This window comes from Serpula lacrymans (assembly GCF_000218685.1).
Source record: "Serpula lacrymans var. lacrymans S7.9 unplaced genomic scaffold SERLAscaffold_9, whole genome shotgun sequence".
Lineage (NCBI taxonomy): Eukaryota > Fungi > Basidiomycota > Agaricomycetes > Boletales > Serpulaceae > Serpula > Serpula lacrymans.
In genome coordinates this window covers 1,539,607-1,562,449 of record NW_006763298.1, presented here as the reverse complement: position 1 = coordinate 1,562,449, position 22,843 = coordinate 1,539,607, and the positions used below count along the sequence as shown (strand labels likewise).

Here is a 22,843-nt window from a genome sequence, read left to right as displayed (position 1 = left end):
GGCGGTGCAGATGCAGGACGTCTAGGACGCCTTGGCTTGGAAGCCCTGAACGTATTCACAGGCGGGAAAAGCAAGTCCTCGTTATGAACCCTGACTGGAGATGAAGGAGCAGATGATGATTCTGGAGACTCCAAAGTGACCATGACGGGGCGGCTGGTAGTAAGGTCATTTTGACTGCGACGGGCAAAACTGAAACCATATGGTTTGGGCTGGGGATATATAGGTGTCGGAGAAATCAGTACGGTCAGATCTGCCATTGAATTATAGGAAAATGCGATGTCAAGAAAGCAAAAGAACGACGGGAACACTGGAAAGTGCAAGCCTTAGTGATGGGTATATAAAGAAAAAAAGATAGTAGCGAAAGACAAAGGGCGGGCCCACATGGGCATACACGGGATCCTGACACTTGCCGGCAAGGCTAATTCTGTCCACACCCCTTGCAATTGCTTTTAATCAGCATCAGTGAACTTGATGATTTCGTGCTATACTACGCAAGTCCTAATCCAAAATTGCACGATGTGTATTATTAACATCCTCACCTATAAGCATCATACATGTCGTAGAAAGGGATTCAAAATGAATGGGTTAATAAGTAGGATCGTTTCGACGAACTCATGACGAGGTAAGCACAACGTGTGTGACGTGTCTAGCCATAGGAGGGGAAGAATAAAGAGGCAACGAAGACTCCGAAAAGCTGCGGGACCGAAAGAAGAGGAACTGAAAGAAAATCGACAAGAACAAGTAAAATATGATAACTTGAGCATATCTCAATGACGATGCGAAGGATAGTGTGTAAACCCAGAGAATAATGAAAAATATGGCGGCATGATTTGTTATAGCTTCAATTCAGTCAATACCCGTCGTGCCAGCATCTGGTATTGCCAACCGTCACCACCGGCTCTTCGAAACTGTATTCCGTGTAGTGGTAACCAAGGAACCTGAGAGCGCACACACGATAGCACGTTAGAAAGTTGTTCCATGGGCACAATTTATGAAAAGCTCACCTTGATTATGTTGATTTCGAAACGAACAGACAACGTATTCGCACCCATACTCTCAAAGACTTCACGGTCTACCTCACCGGTGGGGAATGGCGTCTTAGACGTCTGTGGTTGGGGTGTTGCAGCAAAATCGCGGGGTATGGGGGGCAATATCTTGCTTTTCGCAGGTGAGCCGGAACGCGGTAAAGGATCGTCCAAAATCGATCCTGGTCTAGCTCCATTCGTCTCTAGTTGCCGAGCCCCCTCCCCAAGAACGGTATGTGCATTCGAGGACACATTGAAGAAGGAAGACGAGCCACTACTTGGCGTCATGCTAAGCGCTGTACCCCCCGATGGCCGATGAGGAAGGTCTTTGTCCTTTTCGGATAACGATTGCTCGTGCTCCTTTTCTTTCTCCTTGTGGCTCTCTTTCTCCCTCGATTTCATCCCAAATGACAGCTTGGACGCTTTCTTCACGATCGAACGTCGAGTCTTACCCGTCTCATTCGATCCACCCGAGCCTTGCCTGCGGTGCTGGCTATGCCGACCATGCGAGGCGGCCTCAGACACGGAAGAAACATCAATGGAAGGTATATGGATGCACTCAAAGCCGCCCTTGGTTTCCCGATATTGAACTTGCATACGATCGAGGACCCGCTTGATATCTGCCTTCAACACGGAAGGTGGTTTCGTCGACGTCGTCGCCACGCTGAACAAGCCTTTCAGGAACAAAGGTTTGAAATCTTTGTCGTTTTGGTGAGCAGCACTCTCGTCCTTGAAGCTCTCATCTCTGTCAGTGCTTTCATCATGAGACGTGTCCCGTTCATGCCCTTCCTCTACCTCGTCAGTACGCCCGAACATATTGCTCGTCGGGCGTGCACCTCCCATCCCATACCCGGTTGATGGTCGACGATGCCGCCCAATGGTTCCCCCAATGGTTGGAAGAAGTGCTCCTCCGGTGCTGCTTCGACGCTCGTGCCTAGTAGTACGCCCTTGTGGATCAAGGATGGTAGCAGCCCGTCGGTGGCCGGCCGGCATTGGATGACTCTGACTCGGGGACAGAGTTGTAGGTGTTGCATCTACTCCCTGACTATCTGCGCCAGGAGCTTCGTTCCCTTCAATCTTCTTCTCGCCAGCAGCCTCGCCTTCAGTGCCAGTAGCGCCCTTCTCGTTCAGCATGTCCGCTGACGGGCGAGAAGTGATAACACCCATAATGCTAGCCCTTTTATTCAGACTGCCATGCCCTCTCCTGCTCTCGTCTCCTTTCGCACCAGCCCCAAGAAGTGTCCCGAACTTCCTCACAAGGGTTGCACCAGCAGACAACGGACCTCCATCATGCCCATGAGTAGCCCGTCCCCCTTCCTCTTCGCCATGATTCTCCTTCTCCGCAAACTCACCCAGTCCCGGACCAGCGGAATGGGGTGGCTCTTCAGCGCGTTCGTCTACTGCATCTGCACCTGCACCTCCCAACATTCCACCCCACCCACGCAGCACTGTCGGTCTCTGGCTTAGACTGTGACTCCTACGATGGGTCGAAGCAGGCGGCGCACGTGGTAATGCCGCATTCGGTGTTGGCGTTGGTGTGGTCGGGGTGGTCTGTGCCGAAATGGACCCGCCAGGAGGCGCAAGGTCTGTACGCTTTGCATCAGGGGCAGGAAGTCCGGCATCGCGCGCACGAGGCAGCCCATGGAATGCGGGCGAGGTAGGCGATGGCGCAGCAGCAGAAGCGGCATCGTACGACATCCCAGAATAATGAGAAGTCTTTGGAACCGGTAGACGCGGGAGCTGCATAGCGTAGTCTGCCTTGGCCGACACGGGCTGCTGAAGTTCTCGAACTTGGTCTTTCTTGGCCGGTATGGGTTGGGATAGAGCCTTCGTTGGATAAGGCGGTGGACCATTGGCTTCGTCTGCGGAAGGCCCACCAGGGACATTCGATTGGAGAGACAGCTGTGAGCTTGCGAAATGTCCAGGGCCATAGACGCGTTCGCGTTCGAGTTTTTCGCGAGCTAGATAGTACATGGATATAAGGGGATGGAAGCCCCTTGTGGGGTCCGGCGGTTCGCGGAAGGTGTCGCTGATCCCGGATATGGATAAATGAGACTGGGAGGTGGGAGGTGAGTGGGACGGGGTTGTTGGTGGAGAGGATGCGGGTGAGAAGAGTTTGCGGCGGTAGAAATCAAAACCAGAGAACCGTTTTGACTTCTTGGGTGACAATGAGTCGACCTTGTGCACATTGGAGTTGGAACCATCGAAAGCGATGGCGAGGGACGAGTTGGAGAAGGATTCTCCCCAACGACTGTGTCCATTACGGCCGTTCCGTTTACGGTCCCAGGCCATCACAGCACGCTGGTATGCCTCAGATTCCAAGACGCTAATCAACCTTCGTTCGATATCGTCTTCAGAGCCAAACTCAAATCCTTTCATACCCCTGATAACTTGCCTATCAAGCTCCTCTGGGCGCAGTGGTTCACGGTGCACGAGGTGAGAATCCGGAACCCCACTGAAGCCACGCAGCATCCACGGGTGTTCGAGAACTTCTGTTAGTGATGCACGTGCAGGTGGATTTGTCACCAGCATGCGTGATAGAAGATGTTTGCATTCTGATTGGAAGGTCAGCACGGGGTCGAGGCGTGAATGAAGCGTGAAGCTTACCTGCACTTAGCCAAACAGGGTACTCCACTAGTCCGCGCTTAATCTTGGCATGTAGCGCCGGCATGCTCTGATCATCGAAGGGAACCTTTCCGCAGACGAGGACATAGAGCACAACTCCGAAACTCCATACATCCACTTCAGGGCCAGTATACACTTTTGCGTTGAGCAACTCTGGTGCAGCAAAATAGAGGGAACCACAGAAAGTGGACAAGTGGGCAACAGGATCAAAGAGATTCGAAAGGCCAAAGTCAATGATTTTGATATTACCAGTTTCGGAAATGAGGATATTCTCGATTTTGAGATCTGCAATAAGTCATTAGATTTATACCACCTGTCAATGAGAAAGGCATGGGCACTGACCTCGATGCACAACGTTATTTCGATGACAATAGTCGAGAGCACTCCCTATTTGACGAGCGAACTTGCGAGCGACCCGTTCACGTAGCCGACCGTGGCTGATGATGTAGTCGAGCATTTGCCCGCCGTTGACGTATTCGAATACCATATAGTAGTGATGTTGGTGTACGATCATTTCACGCATACCACAGATGTAGGGGTGGTGAAGAAGCATAGAAAGAGCAGCCTCACGAATAGTGCGAATTTCTTTGGAGGCATCTTTTGAGGCCTGTTTAGCGATGGCCTCGGGTGTCGCATTAGAGCCATTTGGCTGTGAAGTAGAAGGATGAACACGGGGAAGAATTTTGACAGCGAGCTGGGTGAAAAACACATGATTAGGCACGAACAAGGAGGACGAGGACGAAGATACTTTTTCTTGGGTGCCGTTGTGGATGGCTAGCTTGACTTTTCCCATACTGCCAGCGCCAAGGGTCTTTGTGAGGGTATAATCACCCAAGAGCCTGTTGGTGGTACGACTTGGCTTTGAGGAGGAGCCATCTCTATGTGAGCTGTCCCTGTGCTGGCGATGTTTTGGATCTGGGATGTACTGGCGGTCTCTGTCCGACGAGCTTGTCTGGGGCGACGGGTTATAAGCCTGTGGTGGCATTGATACTGGACGAGGCTTGAGCGTCTGAAGCGCTCTTGTTGCAGGAGCGGGGAGAGGACGTGGGGATTCGGGACTGGCTTGCTGTGGCTGGGATGGTTTTTGTAAGATGGGCAGATCAAACTCTTGTCCGCCCCCATGCGACATCCTGATATCTGCCCCCTCCCCGTCCTCAGGGACTCGGTTCAGCTGCGGGAACGTGCTCATCGTCCTGGACGTCGTGCTCGTCGTGCTCGTACTGTCGTTAAAACACGCCGCAGTGGACAAGCCGTAGTAACTGTCACTCCGCCAACCCAGCTTTCCTCAACCTCACCCTGTTTCGCGGCGGTGCCAGCGCTTATTATGTCCGTTCTCATCACCCTTCTTTGGCTTAGCTGCAGAATCACTCAGAAAACACAACACTCCATTTTTATTCTTCATTCTATCCTTGCAAGTCTAGCTAGCATACTATGAAACCCACTACACGACAGCACACTGGTTTTCAATCACAACGCTGATGTACATGTACACAGCCAGTTCACAGCATCAGCCGCGCCTGTGTCAATGATTTACGTCCGTACTCAAATCGTGTTCAGATTTGCTGAACTAGGGCCCATTTAATGACGGGTGAATGTCAAACAGCAGTTATACTACCAACTTACACCATCTTATCGTATCTTACCAACGATCAGCCTTTCAGAGTTGATGCTGCAGCGGAGCCCCACCGCCATCATATGACCGAGCTTACAGAGCAAGAGATAAGAATATCTTTTGAGAATCAAGCCTGTAATGAACTCACCGGTTCCACCCTACATCTCTCAGGCTCTCCTGTACCTGACGTGCTAACATTATCAACCGAATATAAATGTCCATTTACATACTTCACCCGGACTGTCCGGCGCTCAGCTTCGTCACGAACGCACAAGATCAACTGGTGGGTATCATTATCACGTCGACTTTTTCGTCTCTTCTACAGGTAGCCATTTCACAGGATGTTGGTTGTACATTGACCATGGTGGAAGAACAACCTGGCGAGCACAATGAATAAACGCGCACAGTGGGGAATGAGCACATACTAGGCAGAGAACTATTGTTGAAAACCCTAAAGTACCAAAAGTGACACGTAACGACTGAAGTGCGAATCCGAGAATAAACGAGAAAATCTGTGAGGAGACAAATGCATGAACAACTGCGAAATATATCAAGGAGAATGGACACACGGTGCTGGCAATAAGTGCATACTTCACGATATCATCTGCCACTTTTTGGCCTTGAAAGTCCTAACATCCAAGTATCAGTAATTGCACGCCAGCGACAAAGTCGACACTCACGATTTTACCCTCCAGCAGTCCTTGAATGTAGTTTGCCATCGTACACGTTGACGGTTGGATTCAGCAACTGGCCGTGACTATTCTGGCGGCGAAGGCAACCGTGAGAATATGCCGTAACCCCCCCCTTTCCGATCAAGTCACCGGGGATCTCGAGGTTCCGCTAGCATTTTCGGCACAAGCTCGGCTTTGTTTGCATTAAGAGCCCATTCGGGCGCGCGTCTTTTCGCAAACTTGGGCGTCTTACAGCTCCAGAATTGAGTCGGAGTTCAATTACAAAGAGTCGGAAAGATCACGTCCCCAATTAGGAAGTAACACTTCATTGCTGAATCAATGAACACCCTAGCTAGAAGTGAAGATCGTGAAGATTGCTGGGCCCGTTTAAAACAACATCTCGTTGTACTCCAACTAATCTTACAGCGCCAACAACAGGATGACAATGACATTGTTTTTGCTGCCAATGTAGCTGGCCTCGCAGTAGTGTCTTACGGCGAGGGCCTCTACAATAAACGCCCTTATCATACCTCCTTGCTGACCGGACAACAATGGGTGAAGGAGCTCATAGATAGACATCCGGAGCGTATCCGTTGTGCATTGGTGGTACATGTAGAAGTATTCGGGTTTCTTGTTCGAATCCTACAAAAAGCGGGGTATACAGACTCCAAGCACGTCAACCTCAAGGAGAAGCTTGCCGTCTTTCTATATGGATGCGTTACGGCCTCACAATTTGACATCTTGGTGAGCGTTTCCAACGCTCCAATGATACAATATCTAGGCAATTATCTCCCTATATTTTATCTATATCTACTAACATCTATTATAGATATTTTCGCGAAATGTTAACTGCCTTCTCGTCAAAGCCCATTTACACGACATTCGTCCGTCTACCATCAGTGACAGATCCAACACCACCAGAGATTGCCACCAACCCCAAATTCTTTCCCTACTTTGCAGATGCACTCAGTGCAATTGACGGAACCCACATACCTTGCAGTCCCCCCGCTTCCGAACGCCACATGTCTCGAAACTGCAAAGGCAGTGTGTCCCAGAACGTTCTGGCATGCTGTTTGTTCGACTTGCAGTTTCTCTACATTCTGACTGGCTGGGAGGGCTCTGCAGCTGATGCATCCATTTATCTAGACGCTCAAAAGCACAATTTGTGTGTTCCCGAAGGAAAATTTTACCTTGCTGACGCTGGTTTTGCATCGTGTGACCAGCTGATGGTTCCCTACCGTAGTGAACGGTACCATCTTGCCAAGTGGGGTTGTGCAGCTGTCAGGCTGAAGAATGAGCGGGAACTATTCAATTTGCGCCATGCTCAGGCCCGGAACTGCATTGAATGGATCTTTGGGGTCTTGAAACATCGATTCAGGATCCTCTCATGTGCGCCAGAATATGACATCTCACTACAGGCTCATATTCCATCAGCCCTTTGTGCTATCCACAATGCCATTCGTATCTACGATCTGAACGAGCTCCATGATCTCCTGTTGCCCGACAAGAGTGCACCTATCAATAACTTTGGGACATTATCAAATGTAGCTCCCAACGAAGCTGCAAGATTTTGCGGCAACTCCATTCGTGCAGAGGTGGCAAGACAAATGTGGGTTGATTACCATCATGAGTTGAGGGCGAGAGGGGATCCAGCCACATTGGATGAGGAGGCCTTAGCCATGTTAGCAGCTGACAATGAATAGCATGGAAGATCAGGTAGTACCCCGATGTTTTTTCTCTGACAAATTACACGAGCAAGTTCTGATGCAATACTTTATTGAGTGGGGCTAGCAAAAAATACAGATACAACAACAGCAAAAGAGATACAATGTAAGAAAAGGGCTACATAAAATAAGAGAGAAAAACTTCAGTTGTTAGTGGTATAGCTTGATGGGTATGCAGCAAGCTGGGCTAACCTCTTATCCACCCATATTTTACGCAGGTTTTCCCGCCCAGTCTCAATGATAGCCAGGTAATAGTTCATCATGCGCTCGTTATCACACAGAAGGTCAATTAGCGCAACTTGCTGTTCGTCGCCAAGATGACCCTCCAGCTCTCCAATGGTCTTGATGGCGATATTCCAGGCCGATGGGGCAGCGGTGTCGATGATGAGAACTGCTGTTAGAAAACCACACACAAAAACAAACTAACACACAATCCTCCCAGATTCCACGGAACTTGTTTATGGGCTTTGCCTCCTAGAACAGTGGAGTGGTCTGGTTGTTCGTGGGGTGGTACATATAAAGATCCTTCAAAGTAAAACCCAGAGGTGTATGAGTGTGGGTTTTGAGGAGGAGGGATAGTTGAATTTATAGAAGATAGGGGCTTAGTGACAAGTATAGATGAGCACTACCTTGCTAATTGTAGCACAAGGTAGGTTTGAGAACGACGAGGATGACGAGGTGACGAGGTTCCCAGTGATAGCAGGCTCCTGACGCACAAACTGTAGTGCTCAGAAGGACTCTAATCGAAAGGGATAACAATGACTTCAAAAGTGGGAAGTGATGATGACAGCAATTAACAGTGGTAGCAGTGGGAAGTGTTGTGACCACACTGGATCACAAGTAGCAGAGAGTAGTGAACTTGAGATTAGAGAAGAAGTCTGGAATTGAGTTCTTGTTTTTTTTTTACAAGGTAAAATACAGGGGTTTATATAGTGAAAGAAAAGTAGGCTATGCACAGTATAGCTGTGCAAAAAGAATGAGAAAGAACATGAAGGAAAGAATGTATGCTGACAAATCCTGCGTAGATGTTACAGGATAAGATGTTAGTTTTGGTGATTCTGCACCTTTGTGCTACCTATATATTTTCATTCCTTTCTCTATCTATTCTTCTATCATTCACTATTGATTGTGTTCTCTATTATTTCGCCTTTGTGGCTGCTTTGTTTACCTTTGTTTACAAAACTTCGGACAGTATTGCAGAGTCCAATGCTTCCTATTCTCTAGTTACTCACATTGGACTCTAGTTCCAGTCCCTGATTAAAGAAAGGGATAGAACAATGAATGCTGTGAGTAATGTCACAGGTTTGTACAGCCATAAAGTAAAGTCCAATAGCAAAAAGAGAGCAGGAAAATCATGATGTCATGGGAAGATGCAGTAAAAAAAGGGCAAGGCAAAACACTATCAGTATCAACACAGTTCCTTTATTGTCAGTCAGACATTCTAAAAAAATATGTGTCCATAAAAATGATTCAAAAATCAAAAATAATCGCACTGTAAATGAATGTTCTGCTGAAAAAAAAAGAAACTGGAGCCACCGGTCCACCACCTAGTCCAAATCCGACAGTTCCATGGCCTTACCAATGGACTGGTTGTGTTGGACCACCTGATCAAACAAGGGAGGGAGAGGAGTAGTTCCAATTTGGAACAAGTGAGTCCCAGGCAGCGTGTGGTAGGTGTAGCTATAGCGAAGACAATGGACAAAAGATAAGTGTACCCAAGTGAATGGGACAGCGATGAACATGGGCGATGCAAGGGGATGAACCTTCTCCAGCTCAAAAACTACCCACCCACACTCCAACCAGGCAAGACGAGCGACTGATGTTTTGATAGTATATGATGGCAGATCGACGTCATGAAGATGGACCTGTTGCCCTATTTGGACCGGCCGCCGGGGCTTTGCTGATATCAGCAGTGGCACGTGGTAGTCAACGGATCGGCGACGGAAGCGGATAGGAAGTGGTGACATCAGAAATGGTGGGGGTGCAAATAAGATGAGAAGGAGGAGGGTGGAGGTGATGAAAAAGTGGATTAGAATGGGGATCCAGAAACGACCGTCAGGTGAGAATAAAAAGGAGAGGAAGGGGCCCATAGTGGGGCTAGGCAAAGGAAGGGGAGTAAGGGAAACGACAAAAGTGAGGGCGCAATGCAATGTGTAGCCAGTGGCGACGCAAAAGTTTGCCGAAATGCCGAAACACGGAAAGTACCGAATGGAAAAGCAAAGGTGAGCGTGACTGGATTGCCTAATAGAGGTGGTGCTGATCAGCCACAAGTTCAAAACAGGCAATATTAATTACTATTTCACGTGGCACTGTGCCTGTGTGGCGCAAAGGTGAGTCTTTTTGAATATTCACTTCGTTATTGACACCTGTCCATGCTACCAATCAACTTTGGTGCATGACATCATTGTGCAACATCTCAGATACAGAGACTGTAGAAGCTACGAGGGACCACTTGGGAATTGGTATATCTGGTGGGCCTTCGAGAACAGGCTTTGTAATCAGACTGGAAGATGTAACTAGAGCCTTCAACACAAGAAAGCTCCCAGATGCTGTTTTTGCCAGGCTAGCAGTCATGATCCGAACTTGTTTTGAGGGAGTGAAAAGTGCTGGATCAATGCTATCATCAAGTGGTGCATTTGGGTGATGTCGGGTGGGAGTTTGTGGATTTTTGGAGGATATGATAGGCCTGTGAGTGTTTGGTGAGGTTTCTAATGATGTTGGCTGATGATATTGGTACACTGCCATGATGGCCCGTACAGGACTTGCTTGTTGCATAGGGAATGATCCTTTCACAGATGTGGCTTCACTTGGCTTCATCTGTGAAGTAGATATGATATTCTGGTTGAATGGAAAGATGCCAGTAGCTGCAAATGAGGAGCGGACAACCTCTGGAGTGAAAGCATGTAAGAAGGCTCTGCTGGACACTCCTGTGAAGTCAGCAGTGGTAACTTTATGCTTCTCTTGCTTCTCAAATTTTTTCACCTCATCTTTCCAGGCAGTCTTGTAGATGGCGAAGCAGATAACATCTAGACCCTGTAGAGCATGGGTTGTGTGAGGCGGGTAGGTAAGTATTTCAATCTTATTTTCTTGGGCATAACAAAGCAGTGCTGATGTGTGATGAGAGGAGTGTCCGTCAAGGAAGAGTACCCAAGTCTGGCCATTTGCTTTTTCTCTTATTTTTATGTTAAAGTCTTGGATCCAATACAGTCCAAGCTTGCCATCAGTCCAGCCATTTGGTGATGCAGCAATCCTAGTGTCAGTGAGTTGATGTGGCTAGTTTCTGGCAAATTTGACTTACGATCCATTTGCTATATTATTATTCCCCCACTTTTTCATAATATTCTTGCCCTTGAAAATGAGTGTGGGCTGCACTGTTGTGCCATCCGCACACACAGTTATGATTGCAGTGACATTCCCGCGATCTCCACTGCCCTGCTGAAGTTGCCGCTTTGCTCCCTTCATCCCAACTACTCGGCTTGGTAATATTAAAGTCAGACATAGCTGTTCCTCCATTGTAAAGTCTTGATAGAGTCCTCCATCCTACTCCACATTGCTTTGCAATTTGCCGAACACCACAACTCTCTCCATTTGGTTTCATCTTCTCAAGACAATATGCATGAAGAGCTCGTGCCATTTTCACATCACTTTCTTCATGTTTGGTCTTCTTCTTTGATGCAATAGAATTTGTGTAGTTGACCATTTGAGCTTGAATGGGCTCTATGTTTAGATAAACGGAGATGGTGTGATTTTAGAAGCACAGACACAGTGCATAAAATGATCCAGATACGTTAAACTAAATTCTCACGGTATCTGAGTCTTGTCACGCTCAAACAGCTGATTGCACTGGCAAGTATTCTCATGTGCTGCCTATGTTACAACACCACCTTCAGTGGGCCAGAAGTCTACTCTAGAATGAATATACCCCTATATATTGTTGCTGTCACATTTAAGATGTACTGTAGTGCCAAATTAAACTATGAGATACCATACAAAACTTGATGTGCACTACATATGCCCCTTTTTTGCTAAAAAATACTTCATACAGTTTGATCAGATCACCCAGAGCACTCTATTGCTTGGGAAATAAAAAATTACATACTGACCTACATGCTACAAGATGCTTGAGATCCTACAGGTAGGATAACGCAAGTTAAATCACACTGTGTCAAGGAACCATGATGTGTCAAGGACCGGTGTTACACTGTAATTATACGGGAATCAACCCGGTCCCCCATACTAATGGACAGATTAATATCCTCGCTTGCTCGAGGTCAATCAGACAGAAAACAAACTTTGTTCATAGAGTAGACAGACAAGAATACATGTATATATGACTATCAAACAATGAAATGCCTAATTCCTCCCCTCAAAACCCCACAAAAGCACTCCAAAACCATGCCCCACCCTAATGGTCCCAATCCTGAACCTCCCTCAAGCGAAAGAGCACCTAATACAAATCTCTTGTTATTAAAAGCAGCTGTTAAAGAAATAGAGAATATGAAGGAGACTAACCAAGCTTACAGGGACATGACAGACAAACAAGTGAAAGTATTGAATGCAGAAAATCTTGCGCTACAAAGTGGATATAAGCAGATGCAAGCGGACATTGAGAACCTGAAAAAACAGGTTGCTGTTTTGAATAGAGGGATGGGGGTGCAGTGTATCAAGTGTGACAACGACAAGAACATGGAGGAGCATGAAGAAGAGATGACAGGAATGAGAGGGGACATAGATGGGGCACAACCAATACTCACTAGCCTGTTGAATGACGTTGATCCAGCGACAGTTGATCTTGAATCACTCTCACCAGAGCAGCGAGAGAGCTTGAGTCTTGAAGCGGCTATTTCCAAGCCTGTCAAGGTCAGCTCTGATAATACATAGGATCAATAAAATAACACTCACTTTTGTAGGATGCTATAAACGAGGCCTTCGCCAGAAAAATTGGTTTTGACAATCTTGAAGCAAAGAGCCTGCCTGCCTTCCCTTCCACCATAGACCCTAGCATGTGGCCTAAAGACCCTGCGACACAGAAGCCTCTCCAACGGTACAACTGGGTCCTTAGTGCTGATGTAAATCCAAACAACAAGAATTTAGTTGAGATCTAATCATGGTTCATGAACAACGCACCTGCCAAAATCCCAATAGCCAGTGGGATGCTCCGTGTTCTACTGCCAAAGGACTTAAAATTCCGAATATGCAAGAAATATCAGTACATGGCCAGACAGTTTTGTACCAAAGAAAGAAAAGAAAGAGAGTGGGAGACTCACCAGCAACAACTTGAAGCAGCCGAACTTCAAAATCTAGATGACAACAAACTTGAAGATGACGCTCCAGTTAGTTTGCCCATCTCCAAGGCCCATAGAAACTCAAGGGCACAGTCAGTAAGTGATTAAGAGAGTGATTAATAAACACACCTGATCAATTCACCCCAGAAACTTGACCAACACATTCATAAACGCCCACTTTCTGTTTATACCGACCCAAAATTTGATGCCGCATTTATCATTAATGCCATGTTGGACAACAAGGATGATCCAGATTATAGGCCAACATCTAATGAGCTCAAAAAATACATTAGCCATGCTCCACACTATCACAGTGACTAAGTAAAAGTCTCCAAGTCAGATATAGACAAAACAAACTTTGTAACCTTAGTTTTTGCAGCTCCAACAGATTTACGATGACCTGGATGCCATCAAAGATCCCAATCCCAATAAAGAAAAAGCTATGACCCCTCATATCCGAGGTCATCCAATCGCAAACTACAAGATTCCATCAGCAAAACTCCTCAAGAACCGACTTCGTGTATGGCAAATTAAACCAGACTTACTTGCACTACCTGAGTATTCAAGCATTGTGGGCCTCTCCCAGCTTGCGCACAATGGAAATGCTTGGGGTGACGATGAAGACCCAGTTGATGATGATTTGACAGGTGGTAACCAAGCGAGACGAAAGAGAAAATGATCTGGGAATGATGGTGAGAAGATATTCATCAGGATCAAATGAGTTGCCAAGGAGAGGGAGTCAACTGTCAAGGCACAGCAGAATATAGACAAGATACTGGAAGGGACTCACCGGAACGAGTTATTTGATGATGATGATGATGAGGTGCTGGGGTAATTATGTTAGTCGTCTTGATCCATATCCTCGAGCCAGTCGTCGCTACATTGTTCAATGCCACTCTGCATAGGTGTTTATAAGCTTATTAATATAGAAATAAATGCTACTTACACAGTCAAAAGAGTGTACTATCCATACAGGCTCGGTGAACACTTCTGAATTGAGAGTGATAGGGATAATTGCAACTGCTGAGGCCAATTGTTTGGAAAAGATCACTTCGAGTGGTTGGAAACGCTTGGCATAGGCCATGTAGATGCCAAGGTCAGTCAAACTCATGCAGGTGTGATTAAGCAAACAAACACGAGGAAAATACTCACTATAGACTCCATGGAAATAAAGGTATATGGTTATCAGCAACTATACGATGTACAATTGAGCAACTGAGGTCCGGTTTATTGCTAATCTTAATCTTGAGATGATAGATAACTTCACAAGGGATGTGAGACCCTGCAAAGTCAACGCAGGCATAACAATCCGCTTGAGTTTGAGTTGCTGTGGAACACCCATATCTGATCCCATTGTTCGTTATATATGGAAAGATATTAGTAGAATAGAGAGATGAGAACAGCACAGCACCAGGTTCACTAGTGAGATCGTCGACAATGATCTGATCAGGCCAACTTGAGTGAACAAAACTGAGAAGGAGGCTGTATACTTCAATGTGAGGAAGTCTTCTAATATTGGTGTACTTCTTTATATGTGTGGGATATAAGACTTGATCTGAAATAAGGCCTCCATTATGTGAATGGAGCGTCCCTCGCTGTAAACCTTTCTCCTTGATAACTCAGTTTACTAGCCTCTTCTCTTGCACAGTAGCATTGTCTGGGAGCGAAATAGACGACCATCAATATAATAGAATGTGAGTAATAATATGGCAAAGAAAATATATTTACACACCATCTTGTAGAGTCTGTTTTTCTCCACTCAATCACACATGAGTGTGTACTCCATTTCTCCACCTGCATGTCTGTTTAGGTTCACTTGCTCAGTGTCATGCACCAAAGTTGATTGGTAGCATGGACAGGTGTCAATAACAAAGCAAATATTCAAAAGACTCACCTTTGCGCCACACAGGCACAGTGCCACGTGAAATAGTAATTAATATTGCCTGTTTTGAACTTGTGGCTGATCAGCACCACCTCTATTAGGCAATCCAGTCACGCTCACCTTTGCTTTTCCATTCGGTACTTTCCGTGTTTCGGCATTTCGGCAAACTTTTGCGTCGCCACTGGCTACACATTGCATTGCGCCCTCACTTTTGTCGTTTCCCTTACTCCCCTTCCTTTGCCTAGCCCCACTATGGGCCCCTTCCTCTCCTTTTTATTCTCACCTGACGGTCGTTTCTGGATCCCCATTCTAATCCACTTTTTCATCACCTCCACCCTCCTCCTTCTCATCTTATTTGCACCCCCACCATTTCTGATGTCACCACTTCCTATCCGCTTCCGTCGCCGATCCGTTGACTACCACGTGCCACTGCTGATATCAGCAAAGCCCCGGCGGCCGGTCCAAATAGGGCAACAGGTCCATCTTCATGACGTCGATCTGCCATCATATACTATCAAAACATCAGTCGCTCGTCTTGCCTGGTTGGAGTGTGGGTGGGTAGTTTTTGAGCTGGAGAAGGTTCATCCCCTTGCATCGCCCATGTTCATCGCTGTCCCATTCACTTGGGTACACTTATCTTTTGTCCATTGTCTTCGCTATAGCTACACCTACCACACGCTGCCTGGGACTCACTTGTTCCAAATTGGAACTACTCCTCTCCCTCCCTTGTTTGATCAGGTGGTCCAACACAACCAGTCCATTGGTAAGGCCATGGAACTGTCGGATTTGGACTAGGTGGTGGACCGGTGGCTCCAGTTTCTTTTTTTTTCAGCAGAACATTCATTTACAGTGCGATTATTTTTGATTTTTGAATCATTTTTATGGACACATATTTTTTTAGAATGTCTGACTGACAATAAAGGAACTGTGTTGATACTGATAGTGTTTTGCCTTGCCCTTTTTTTACTGCATCTTCCCATGACATCATGATTTTCCTGCTCTCTTTTTGCTATTGGACTTTACTTTATGGCTGTACAAACCTGTGACATTACTCACAGCATTCATTGTTCTATCCCTTTCTTTAATCAGGGACTGGAACTAGAGTCCAATGTGAGTAACTAGAGAATAGGAAGCATTGGACTCTGCAATACTGTCCGAAGTTTTGTAAACAAAGGTAAACAAAGCAGCCACAAAGGCGAAATAATAGAGAACACAATCAATAGTGAATGATAGAAGAATAGATAGAGAAAGGAATGAAAATATATAGGTAGCACAAAGGTGCAGAATCACCAAAACTAACATCTTATCCTGTAACATCTACGCAGGATTTGTCAGCATACATTCTTTCCTTCATGTTCTTTCTCATTCTTTTTGCACAGCTATACTGTGCATAGCCTACTTTTCTTTCACTATATAAACCCCTGTATTTTACCTTGTAAAAAAAAAACAAGAACTCAATTCCAGACTTCTTCTCTAATCTCAAGTTCACTACTCTCTGCTACTTGTGATCCAGTGTGGTCACAACACTTCCCACTGCTACCACTGTTAATTGCTGTCATCATCACTTCCCACTTTTGAAGTCATTGTTATCCCTTTCGATTAGAGTCCTTCTGAGCACTACAGTTTGTGCGTCAGGAGCCTGCTATCACTGGGAACCTCGTCACCTCGTCATCCTCGTCGTTCTCAAACCTACCTTGTGCTACAATTAGCAAGGTAGTGCTCATCTATACTTGTCACTAAGCCCCTATCTTCTATAAATTCAACTATCCCTCCTCCTCAAAACCCACACTCATACACCTCTGGGTTTTACTTTGAAGGATCTTTATATGTACCACCCCACGAACAACCAGACCACTCCACTGTTCTAGGAGGCAAAGCCCATAAACAAGTTCCGTGGAATCTGGGAGGATTGTGTGTTAGTTTTTTTTTTGTGTGTGGTTTTCTAACAGCAGTTCTCATCATCGACAACAACCTGCAATTATATGCCTCAGAACTTTGGGACAGTCTAATGCTTGCCTAAGCAACATGTACAAGGCCGGGATGCAATCATCGAGGGAGCCCATGCTCGGCTCGTAATCAAAGATATTTTCACAATGAAACAAGGTCAGGCCCTTTATGCAAAAGAGAATCAGAAGGAGAATGAACGCACCAAGCTGTTTCCTGAGGGCAAGGGCCGACATTTGACTAGTGATGAATTTATTCTTGAAGTTGAGCAGACAGAACAATGAAAGACGGATAAAAAGACTGCAAGGGAAACCAGGAGAGCCAAGAAAGAAGCCCGACAATTGGAGAAGGGAGCCATGGAGAGGGAGTGGCAGACACAACTTGCAAAACATACTGATGCTATGACAAGATGGGAGTCAGAGTGCGAGAAGTTGACTGAAGAGGGCTTACCAAGAAAATACATGCCAGAGAAGCCCACAAGGCCACGGAGGAAGGATATTGTCCAGCAGCAAATAGAGAGCATTCCAGCACAAGGAGACAGTGATGGTGATAGCAGTGACTCAGAAGATTGCTAGTACAGCAAAGCGCAACTCTCAGCAGACAACGGAAGCGGTTGTGTTTGTCACATGACCAAAAAAGGAATTTATTGTGTTCGTCACACTGTGTCAAGGACTTGTTTGCAGTGACAATGACACCTTCACATTTCTTCGCATCCTGATGAGTGTAAGGACCATTTTACCTTTTTCTTATTTTCTCTATGTCTTGGTTCTCGAACACTTTTCCCGTTACACCTCTGGCTCTAGGGCTAGAGGTATCATTTGCTATCTTACTTCTCATAGCCCTCACAGGCTTTCTTAACCACCGCTACCACTTTATATCACAGATCAGAGACTGGGTATCACTCCCAGCCAGCCAGCACAATGGGTAGGGACTGGTAGTAGGCATCTCACCAACCAGCTCCAACCCCCATCAAGGTCTGGATATACTAATAAACACTTTGATCAGGATTGTACCTCATCATGAGGATACGGTTCCTGAACACACGTGACAAACATCTATTATTAGTACAATTCTCTCACCCGCTGATTAATCAAGTTAAAGTTGTATGATAGTTGTTCCCTTTTTCTTATTTGATGATTTATTCCTCAGACCACTTTTTGTTTATTCTCCTTTCGGTCTGAGGAACGGACGGTTAGCTATATAAACCCTACACATCGCATGTATAGCTCTTTAGTTTTCTATTACTTGATTTACCCACTTTACTCCTCAACCGAAACCCTTGAGTTTACTCCCAAATCCTCTACTTGCTATATTTACTAGCATCTTAAGCTCATTGAACCTCTTACTCCCTGCAAGTGCAGTAGGAGAACAGGTTTTGTTTTTGTTATAGTTTATTGTTGCCTCACAATGAGGCTTATGCATGCATAACTTGTTATTTCTAGTCCATAATATAATGTATTTCAGTCTGATCTCAAAGCCTAGCTCACTTGAAGTACAGCAATCAATGTAGTATTACTTTTATCCACATATTTACATCTTGTGTGTCAAGGACCGGTGTTACACTGTACTGGTGAATATTATATAATACACTAACATATGTTCCCAGTCATTATTATATTATTATCAAAAATCTAACTACGCAGATTACACAAGTGAAAATGTGGTTGATACCTGGTTGTGATCTACTTGTAATGTGAGTAGAACCCGTTTCATTTCCAAGTCATTTTGATGTGGGGTGATCTGATTGACATGTGGTTGGAATGAGGCAAATATGTTAGTCTGGTCCGAAGTAAGGACCTTTGGCAGGAACCCCCGCTTTGGTAGTAATAGAGAAGGCACCATGAGCGGCACATTCGGCTTGAACTCGGCATTTTGTGGCTAGTCACACCAGGAAAAAGCACATAAAGGTTTCAGCTGAAACGGCTACTGTAGAGAACAAATGTTATGTATATGATCCCTACTATTGTATCACAACTACAACAATTATGTAGCACCTTGAACCTATATGACTCTGAATATCCCATTTCTTTTTGCCCATGTTTTGGTTCAGGTGTGTCTGCAATTCGTAGCGGCATTTTAGAGTGGCTGACAGTTTCACTATCTCAATGGCTCAGCATCTGTTTGGGATGGAAGAAAAATTTGAAACTAGCATTGTTTGTCATCTGAGAGCTTCACTATCAACTCTACTGATTCACACAAAGGCTAAGTGGTGAGTTACACTGGTTGAAGCAATAGCTAGCCTTTACTGTGATGCTAAGCCATATTCAATCGGAGTTGTTGAGTTTAAAATTGAGGTGCAAAAGAGCTCAATATTCGTGTTATTGGCACCGAAGGTGTAAAACCCTTATCCCCTATACCGAGTTAACGGAGGGATGAAGGCTCAAATCAAACAAGTAGCATTACAAATAGCGATTGAGAATTAATCAACAACTGAGGAAAGTATGTACATGGTGGTCTACTATATATATGTTTCTGAAAGTCAGCCATGAGGTGCTGACTGATCTAACATGCAGCAGCCATGAGGCGCTGACTGATGTTCTTTGTAATGGTTCTAGACTTTAGTCACATGATGGTCACGTGATCTGATATAACTACGTATTATGTTATCCGCGCTAAAGCAGCAGCTTAACATATCTTATCTGTCATGTGATCAGATATCAAAGAAAATGAAAAAGGAAACTAGCGCTCAGATTAGCGCTTCTGGTTCAAGTCGTGACAGAAGGGGGGGTTCACGCCAAATGGCCTTACTTTGGTGCAGACCTTATTTACAAGATATTGACTTATCATATATTGAGTTAGGTAAGCAAGGGAGACTACAAATATGTGGGGATTTTCGGGACATTGTGATATTGCATAATCTGAGTTTTTTTGCAGTGTAAGTTATGCTCAGTAAAAAGTGTAGTCACGTGTAGTCAATAATAGTCCAGCAACAGTCTGATATGCAAGAACTATGACTAGAATCCGTATAAATAGTCCTGTAACGAGTCCAATGAAGTCTTATTTCTCGGGGAACATAGTCCAGTGAGAGTCCAGCAAGGTCCAGTTCATCTGCAATCCAATGTAGTCCGATTGACACGATAACAGTCATTCGAAGTCCAGTAACAGTCAATCAAAGTCCAATATTAAATCCAATGTAGTTACATTGCGGAGTCCCAGTAGCACAGAGCATACAAGAACATACAAAAGCATACAAAAATCACAACATAATGATGACAAGAGCTCCTGATCAGTCCAAAAGAAAAGCATATACACAATGATGACAACAAAAAAATTTCCTAAAGAACATGATGACGACGACAAGAGAATAACTGATTACTTCTTGGATTTGGACGTTACATTCTTCGCCTTCCGCTGTAATAGTAATGTAATTTAGTAGTTTAGTAAGAGATATAGCGGGTGACTTGCCTTGGACATAATAGACTCGACTTCCACCTCGGAGGGCTGTTTCTTGATAGGTAAGGCCAGGATAACGGCGACCAGATCTGTGAAACCATGTTAGATGATATCGAAGTGGTAAAATCAACAAAACCTGTAAACTGAACGTGAGTTAATAGATATATCGATGGACCTTGGTGATGACTTACTTGTAACCCTGCACGACAATTATCTTTGCTGGCCAAATCTGACCCACCCACTGTGGATTGTTCCATCGACGAGACAGAGGTGGCCACTGAGGCAAGGAAAGTGAGAGCCGATGCTGACAAGACAGAAGAGGGGGGTTCTGTAGCTGCCGAAATGAAAGACACAGAGGCTGATGTCATAGAGACCGTTGAAGAAGCCTTTCCCTTAGATACCGGCTGTAAAGATAGCATCAGTTTGAATATTATGAAATGAGGGAAAGAACTTACTCCTCCAGCTGCCTTCCAGGCAGCCCAGATTTGTTTGAGTATATTGTTGAGATAGTTGTCGGCAAGGAAGGTCAAGGACAAAATCTTTTCCTGGAAACATATGTGCCTCGCAACTTTACAGGTCTTGATCGTTGCAGCGATTAGACGTCTTGCCGTCTCGCAATTACCTATTGCAGTCCAAGATGTTAGTACAGAGGAAGACGTCATTGAACCTGACGTAAACTGATGATGGCCCCATGAAACACCATGGTCATCCTCATCGAATTCAGGGGAATTGGGGTCAGCACGCTCAATGCGCTCAATAAATTCAAGCATAAGAGAGGAAGGGGGGCCGGGGGAGAAGTCTGTAGAGAGTTCCATAGCGTCAAAAAGGTTGATACCGAAGGAGTTGGAGTCGAAGTTGCGAGTTATGATAGCTAGATTTTGTTAGTGTATGAATAAGTGAAAAATAATGAAAAGAACGTACTTTTCAAGTCAAGGATAGAGGAGCTGACCTCTATAAAGTCGACGTTGTATTTTTTGGACCCTTTATTTGAGGAGACAGACAGAAATGATGGGGGAGGAAGTGATTTTTGAATAGGTACTGAAAATCTGATGTCAGTATAGTAGTAGTAAGAGAAGAAGAAAAAAAGGACTGGCCGGTAGTGGGTGGAGGCATCAATGTGTCCGAGGATGAGTTGTCCATCCTCATCTGTACCTCTGACATGGCCTTTGGAGCTGTGCTGCTCACTGGCCGTTGTTTCTTCGCCGTTTCCGAGACACTCGACCTTGCTCGACGTTGTTTTTGAGCTTCCGCTCCTGTTCCTGTTCCTGTTCCTGTTCCTGACGGGATAGCAATGAGAGTTGCATCTTCATCGTTGTTGCTAATAGCCACCTCATCAACCAGCTTACTAGACCTCAACATTTGGCCAAGGACATGTTCAGCCTTCCAATGGTTTGAACATAGAGTTAGCAGTGGCTGTTGCTGCTCCATCTCTTGGATGATAGCTGCCCACTGAGCCGGGTACGCAGATTGATAGTAATTTTGCGACCGTTTCTGGGATCAACACTTTGGCAGGGGCAACTGCTCGAGCTTGTTTTGAGCGACACGGGTGGTAGCTTTGATGGCGGTCCATTCCTTGCTGGAGATCATGGTGCCATCAGCATGCCGGACAGCACGTTCCATTGCAGGTTGAGCGGGGTTCTGAGCTGTTAGTCCAGCGTCCTCGTCCTTTTTGCAGTCATCAAATTCCCATAGAATCTCAAATGGGTATTGATCGGGGCGGGGCTGGGGGGGCTGGGCTTCAGTTGTAGATACTACTGAACGTGCTGGGGGTGGGTTGGCAGCATGCAACACAGAGTCGCTCGGATAGATGGTAGATATTCCTGCACTAGAATATATAAAAAAGACTGTCAGTAGAGAATTCAGGTTGTATAGGTCACTTACGCAGAATTTGTTTGATGATCCAGGGTGGTTTGCAGGCGTGAAACTGCTTGCAGTAGGTGGTGGTTTTTTTGTCGTAAATTAATGTTTTGCTTAGTCAATTCTTGTACTTCTTCATACTTTCGGATTTTTTCTTCTGACTCATGTTGCTGGTGGATGTGGATGTGTTCTTTAGCAAGTAGCCCCTTGATCTGCCCGACAAGCTTGTTCTGGTAAGTTTGACTCTCAAGGAACTGATCGGCCGCTGTCGATGATGAGAACTGCTGTTAGAAAACCACACACAAAAAAAAAACTAACACACAATCCTCCCAGATTCCACGGAACTTGTTTATGGGCTTTGCCTCCTAGAACAGTGGAGTGGTCTGGTTGTTCGTGGGGTGGTACATATAAAGATCCTTCAAAGTAAAACCCAGAGGTGTATGAGTGTGGGTTTTGAGGAGGAGGGATAGTTGAATTTATAGAAGATAGGGGCTTAGTGACAAGTATAGATGAGCACTACCTTGCTAATTGTAGCACAAGGTAGGTTTGAGAACGACGAGGATGACGAGGTGACGAGGTTCCCAGTGATAGCAGGCTCCTGACGCACAAACTGTAGTGCTCAGAAGGACTCTAATCGAAAGGGATAACAATGACTTCAAAAGTGGGAAGTGATGATGACAGCAATTAACAGTGGTAGCAGTGGGAAGTGTTGTGACCACACTGGATCACAAGTAGCAGAGAGTAGTGAACTTGAGATTAGAGAAGAAGTCTGGAATTGAGTTCTTGTTTTTTTTTTACAAGGTAAAATACAGGGGTTTATATAGT

General features: G+C 45.5%; 7 protein-coding genes across 7 annotated transcripts; 2 read left to right on the top strand and 5 right to left on the bottom strand.

Moving 5' to 3' along the window:
* Positions 1-456: 456 nt before the first annotated feature.
* Positions 457-4,635, bottom strand: SERLADRAFT_450833 (uncharacterized protein; the record flags this gene model as incomplete). Its single annotated transcript, XM_007320355.1, has 5 exons — positions 457-938; positions 1,005-3,580; positions 3,633-3,935; positions 3,993-4,344; positions 4,399-4,635. The coding sequence occupies 5 exons, from the start codon at positions 4,633-4,635 to the stop codon at positions 834-836; spliced, it is 3,573 nt and encodes a 1,190-aa protein (XP_007320417.1).
* Positions 4,636-5,022: 387 nt separating this feature from the next.
* On the bottom strand, positions 5,023-5,991 carry SERLADRAFT_471979 (uncharacterized protein; the record flags this gene model as incomplete). The annotated part of the gene is made up of 5 exons (XM_007320354.1): positions 5,023-5,354; positions 5,411-5,639; positions 5,688-5,774; positions 5,832-5,890; positions 5,939-5,991. 4 exons carry the CDS (start codon positions 5,979-5,981, stop codon positions 5,559-5,561), a joined length of 270 nt encoding a protein of 89 aa, XP_007320416.1.
* A 4,048-nt stretch (positions 5,992-10,039) lies between these two features.
* Positions 10,040-11,170, bottom strand: SERLADRAFT_439914 (uncharacterized protein; the record flags this gene model as incomplete). The annotated part of the gene is made up of 2 exons (XM_007320353.1): positions 10,040-10,907; positions 10,956-11,170. The coding sequence occupies 2 exons, from the start codon at positions 11,168-11,170 to the stop codon at positions 10,040-10,042; spliced, it is 1,083 nt and encodes a 360-aa protein (XP_007320415.1).
* Positions 11,171-12,052: 882 nt separating this feature from the next.
* On the top strand, positions 12,053-13,621 carry SERLADRAFT_439913 (uncharacterized protein; the record flags this gene model as incomplete). Its single annotated transcript, XM_007320352.1, has 5 exons — positions 12,053-12,517; positions 12,568-12,718; positions 12,803-13,038; positions 13,090-13,255; positions 13,359-13,621. The coding sequence occupies 5 exons, from the start codon at positions 12,053-12,055 to the stop codon at positions 13,619-13,621; spliced, it is 1,281 nt and encodes a 426-aa protein (XP_007320414.1).
* Positions 13,622-13,782: 161 nt separating this feature from the next.
* Positions 13,783-14,053, bottom strand: SERLADRAFT_439912 (uncharacterized protein; the record flags this gene model as incomplete). The annotated part of the gene is made up of 2 exons (XM_007320351.1): positions 13,783-13,839; positions 13,889-14,053. The coding sequence occupies 2 exons, from the start codon at positions 14,051-14,053 to the stop codon at positions 13,783-13,785; spliced, it is 222 nt and encodes a 73-aa protein (XP_007320413.1).
* A 4,645-nt stretch (positions 14,054-18,698) lies between these two features.
* SERLADRAFT_471976 (uncharacterized protein) lies at positions 18,699-19,567 on the top strand (the record flags this gene model as incomplete). Its single annotated transcript, XM_007320350.1, has 4 exons — positions 18,699-18,818; positions 18,883-18,977; positions 19,027-19,101; positions 19,492-19,567. The coding sequence occupies 4 exons, from the start codon at positions 18,774-18,776 to the stop codon at positions 19,565-19,567; spliced, it is 291 nt and encodes a 96-aa protein (XP_007320412.1).
* A 570-nt stretch (positions 19,568-20,137) lies between these two features.
* SERLADRAFT_439911 (uncharacterized protein) lies at positions 20,138-22,184 on the bottom strand (the record flags this gene model as incomplete). Its single annotated transcript, XM_007320349.1, has 10 exons — positions 20,138-20,250; positions 20,298-20,304; positions 20,353-20,565; positions 20,617-20,783; positions 20,862-21,032; positions 21,083-21,207; positions 21,252-21,652; positions 21,704-21,986; positions 22,043-22,085; positions 22,160-22,184. The coding sequence occupies 10 exons, from the start codon at positions 22,182-22,184 to the stop codon at positions 20,138-20,140; spliced, it is 1,548 nt and encodes a 515-aa protein (XP_007320411.1).
* Between the last annotated feature and the right edge of the window lie 659 nt (positions 22,185-22,843).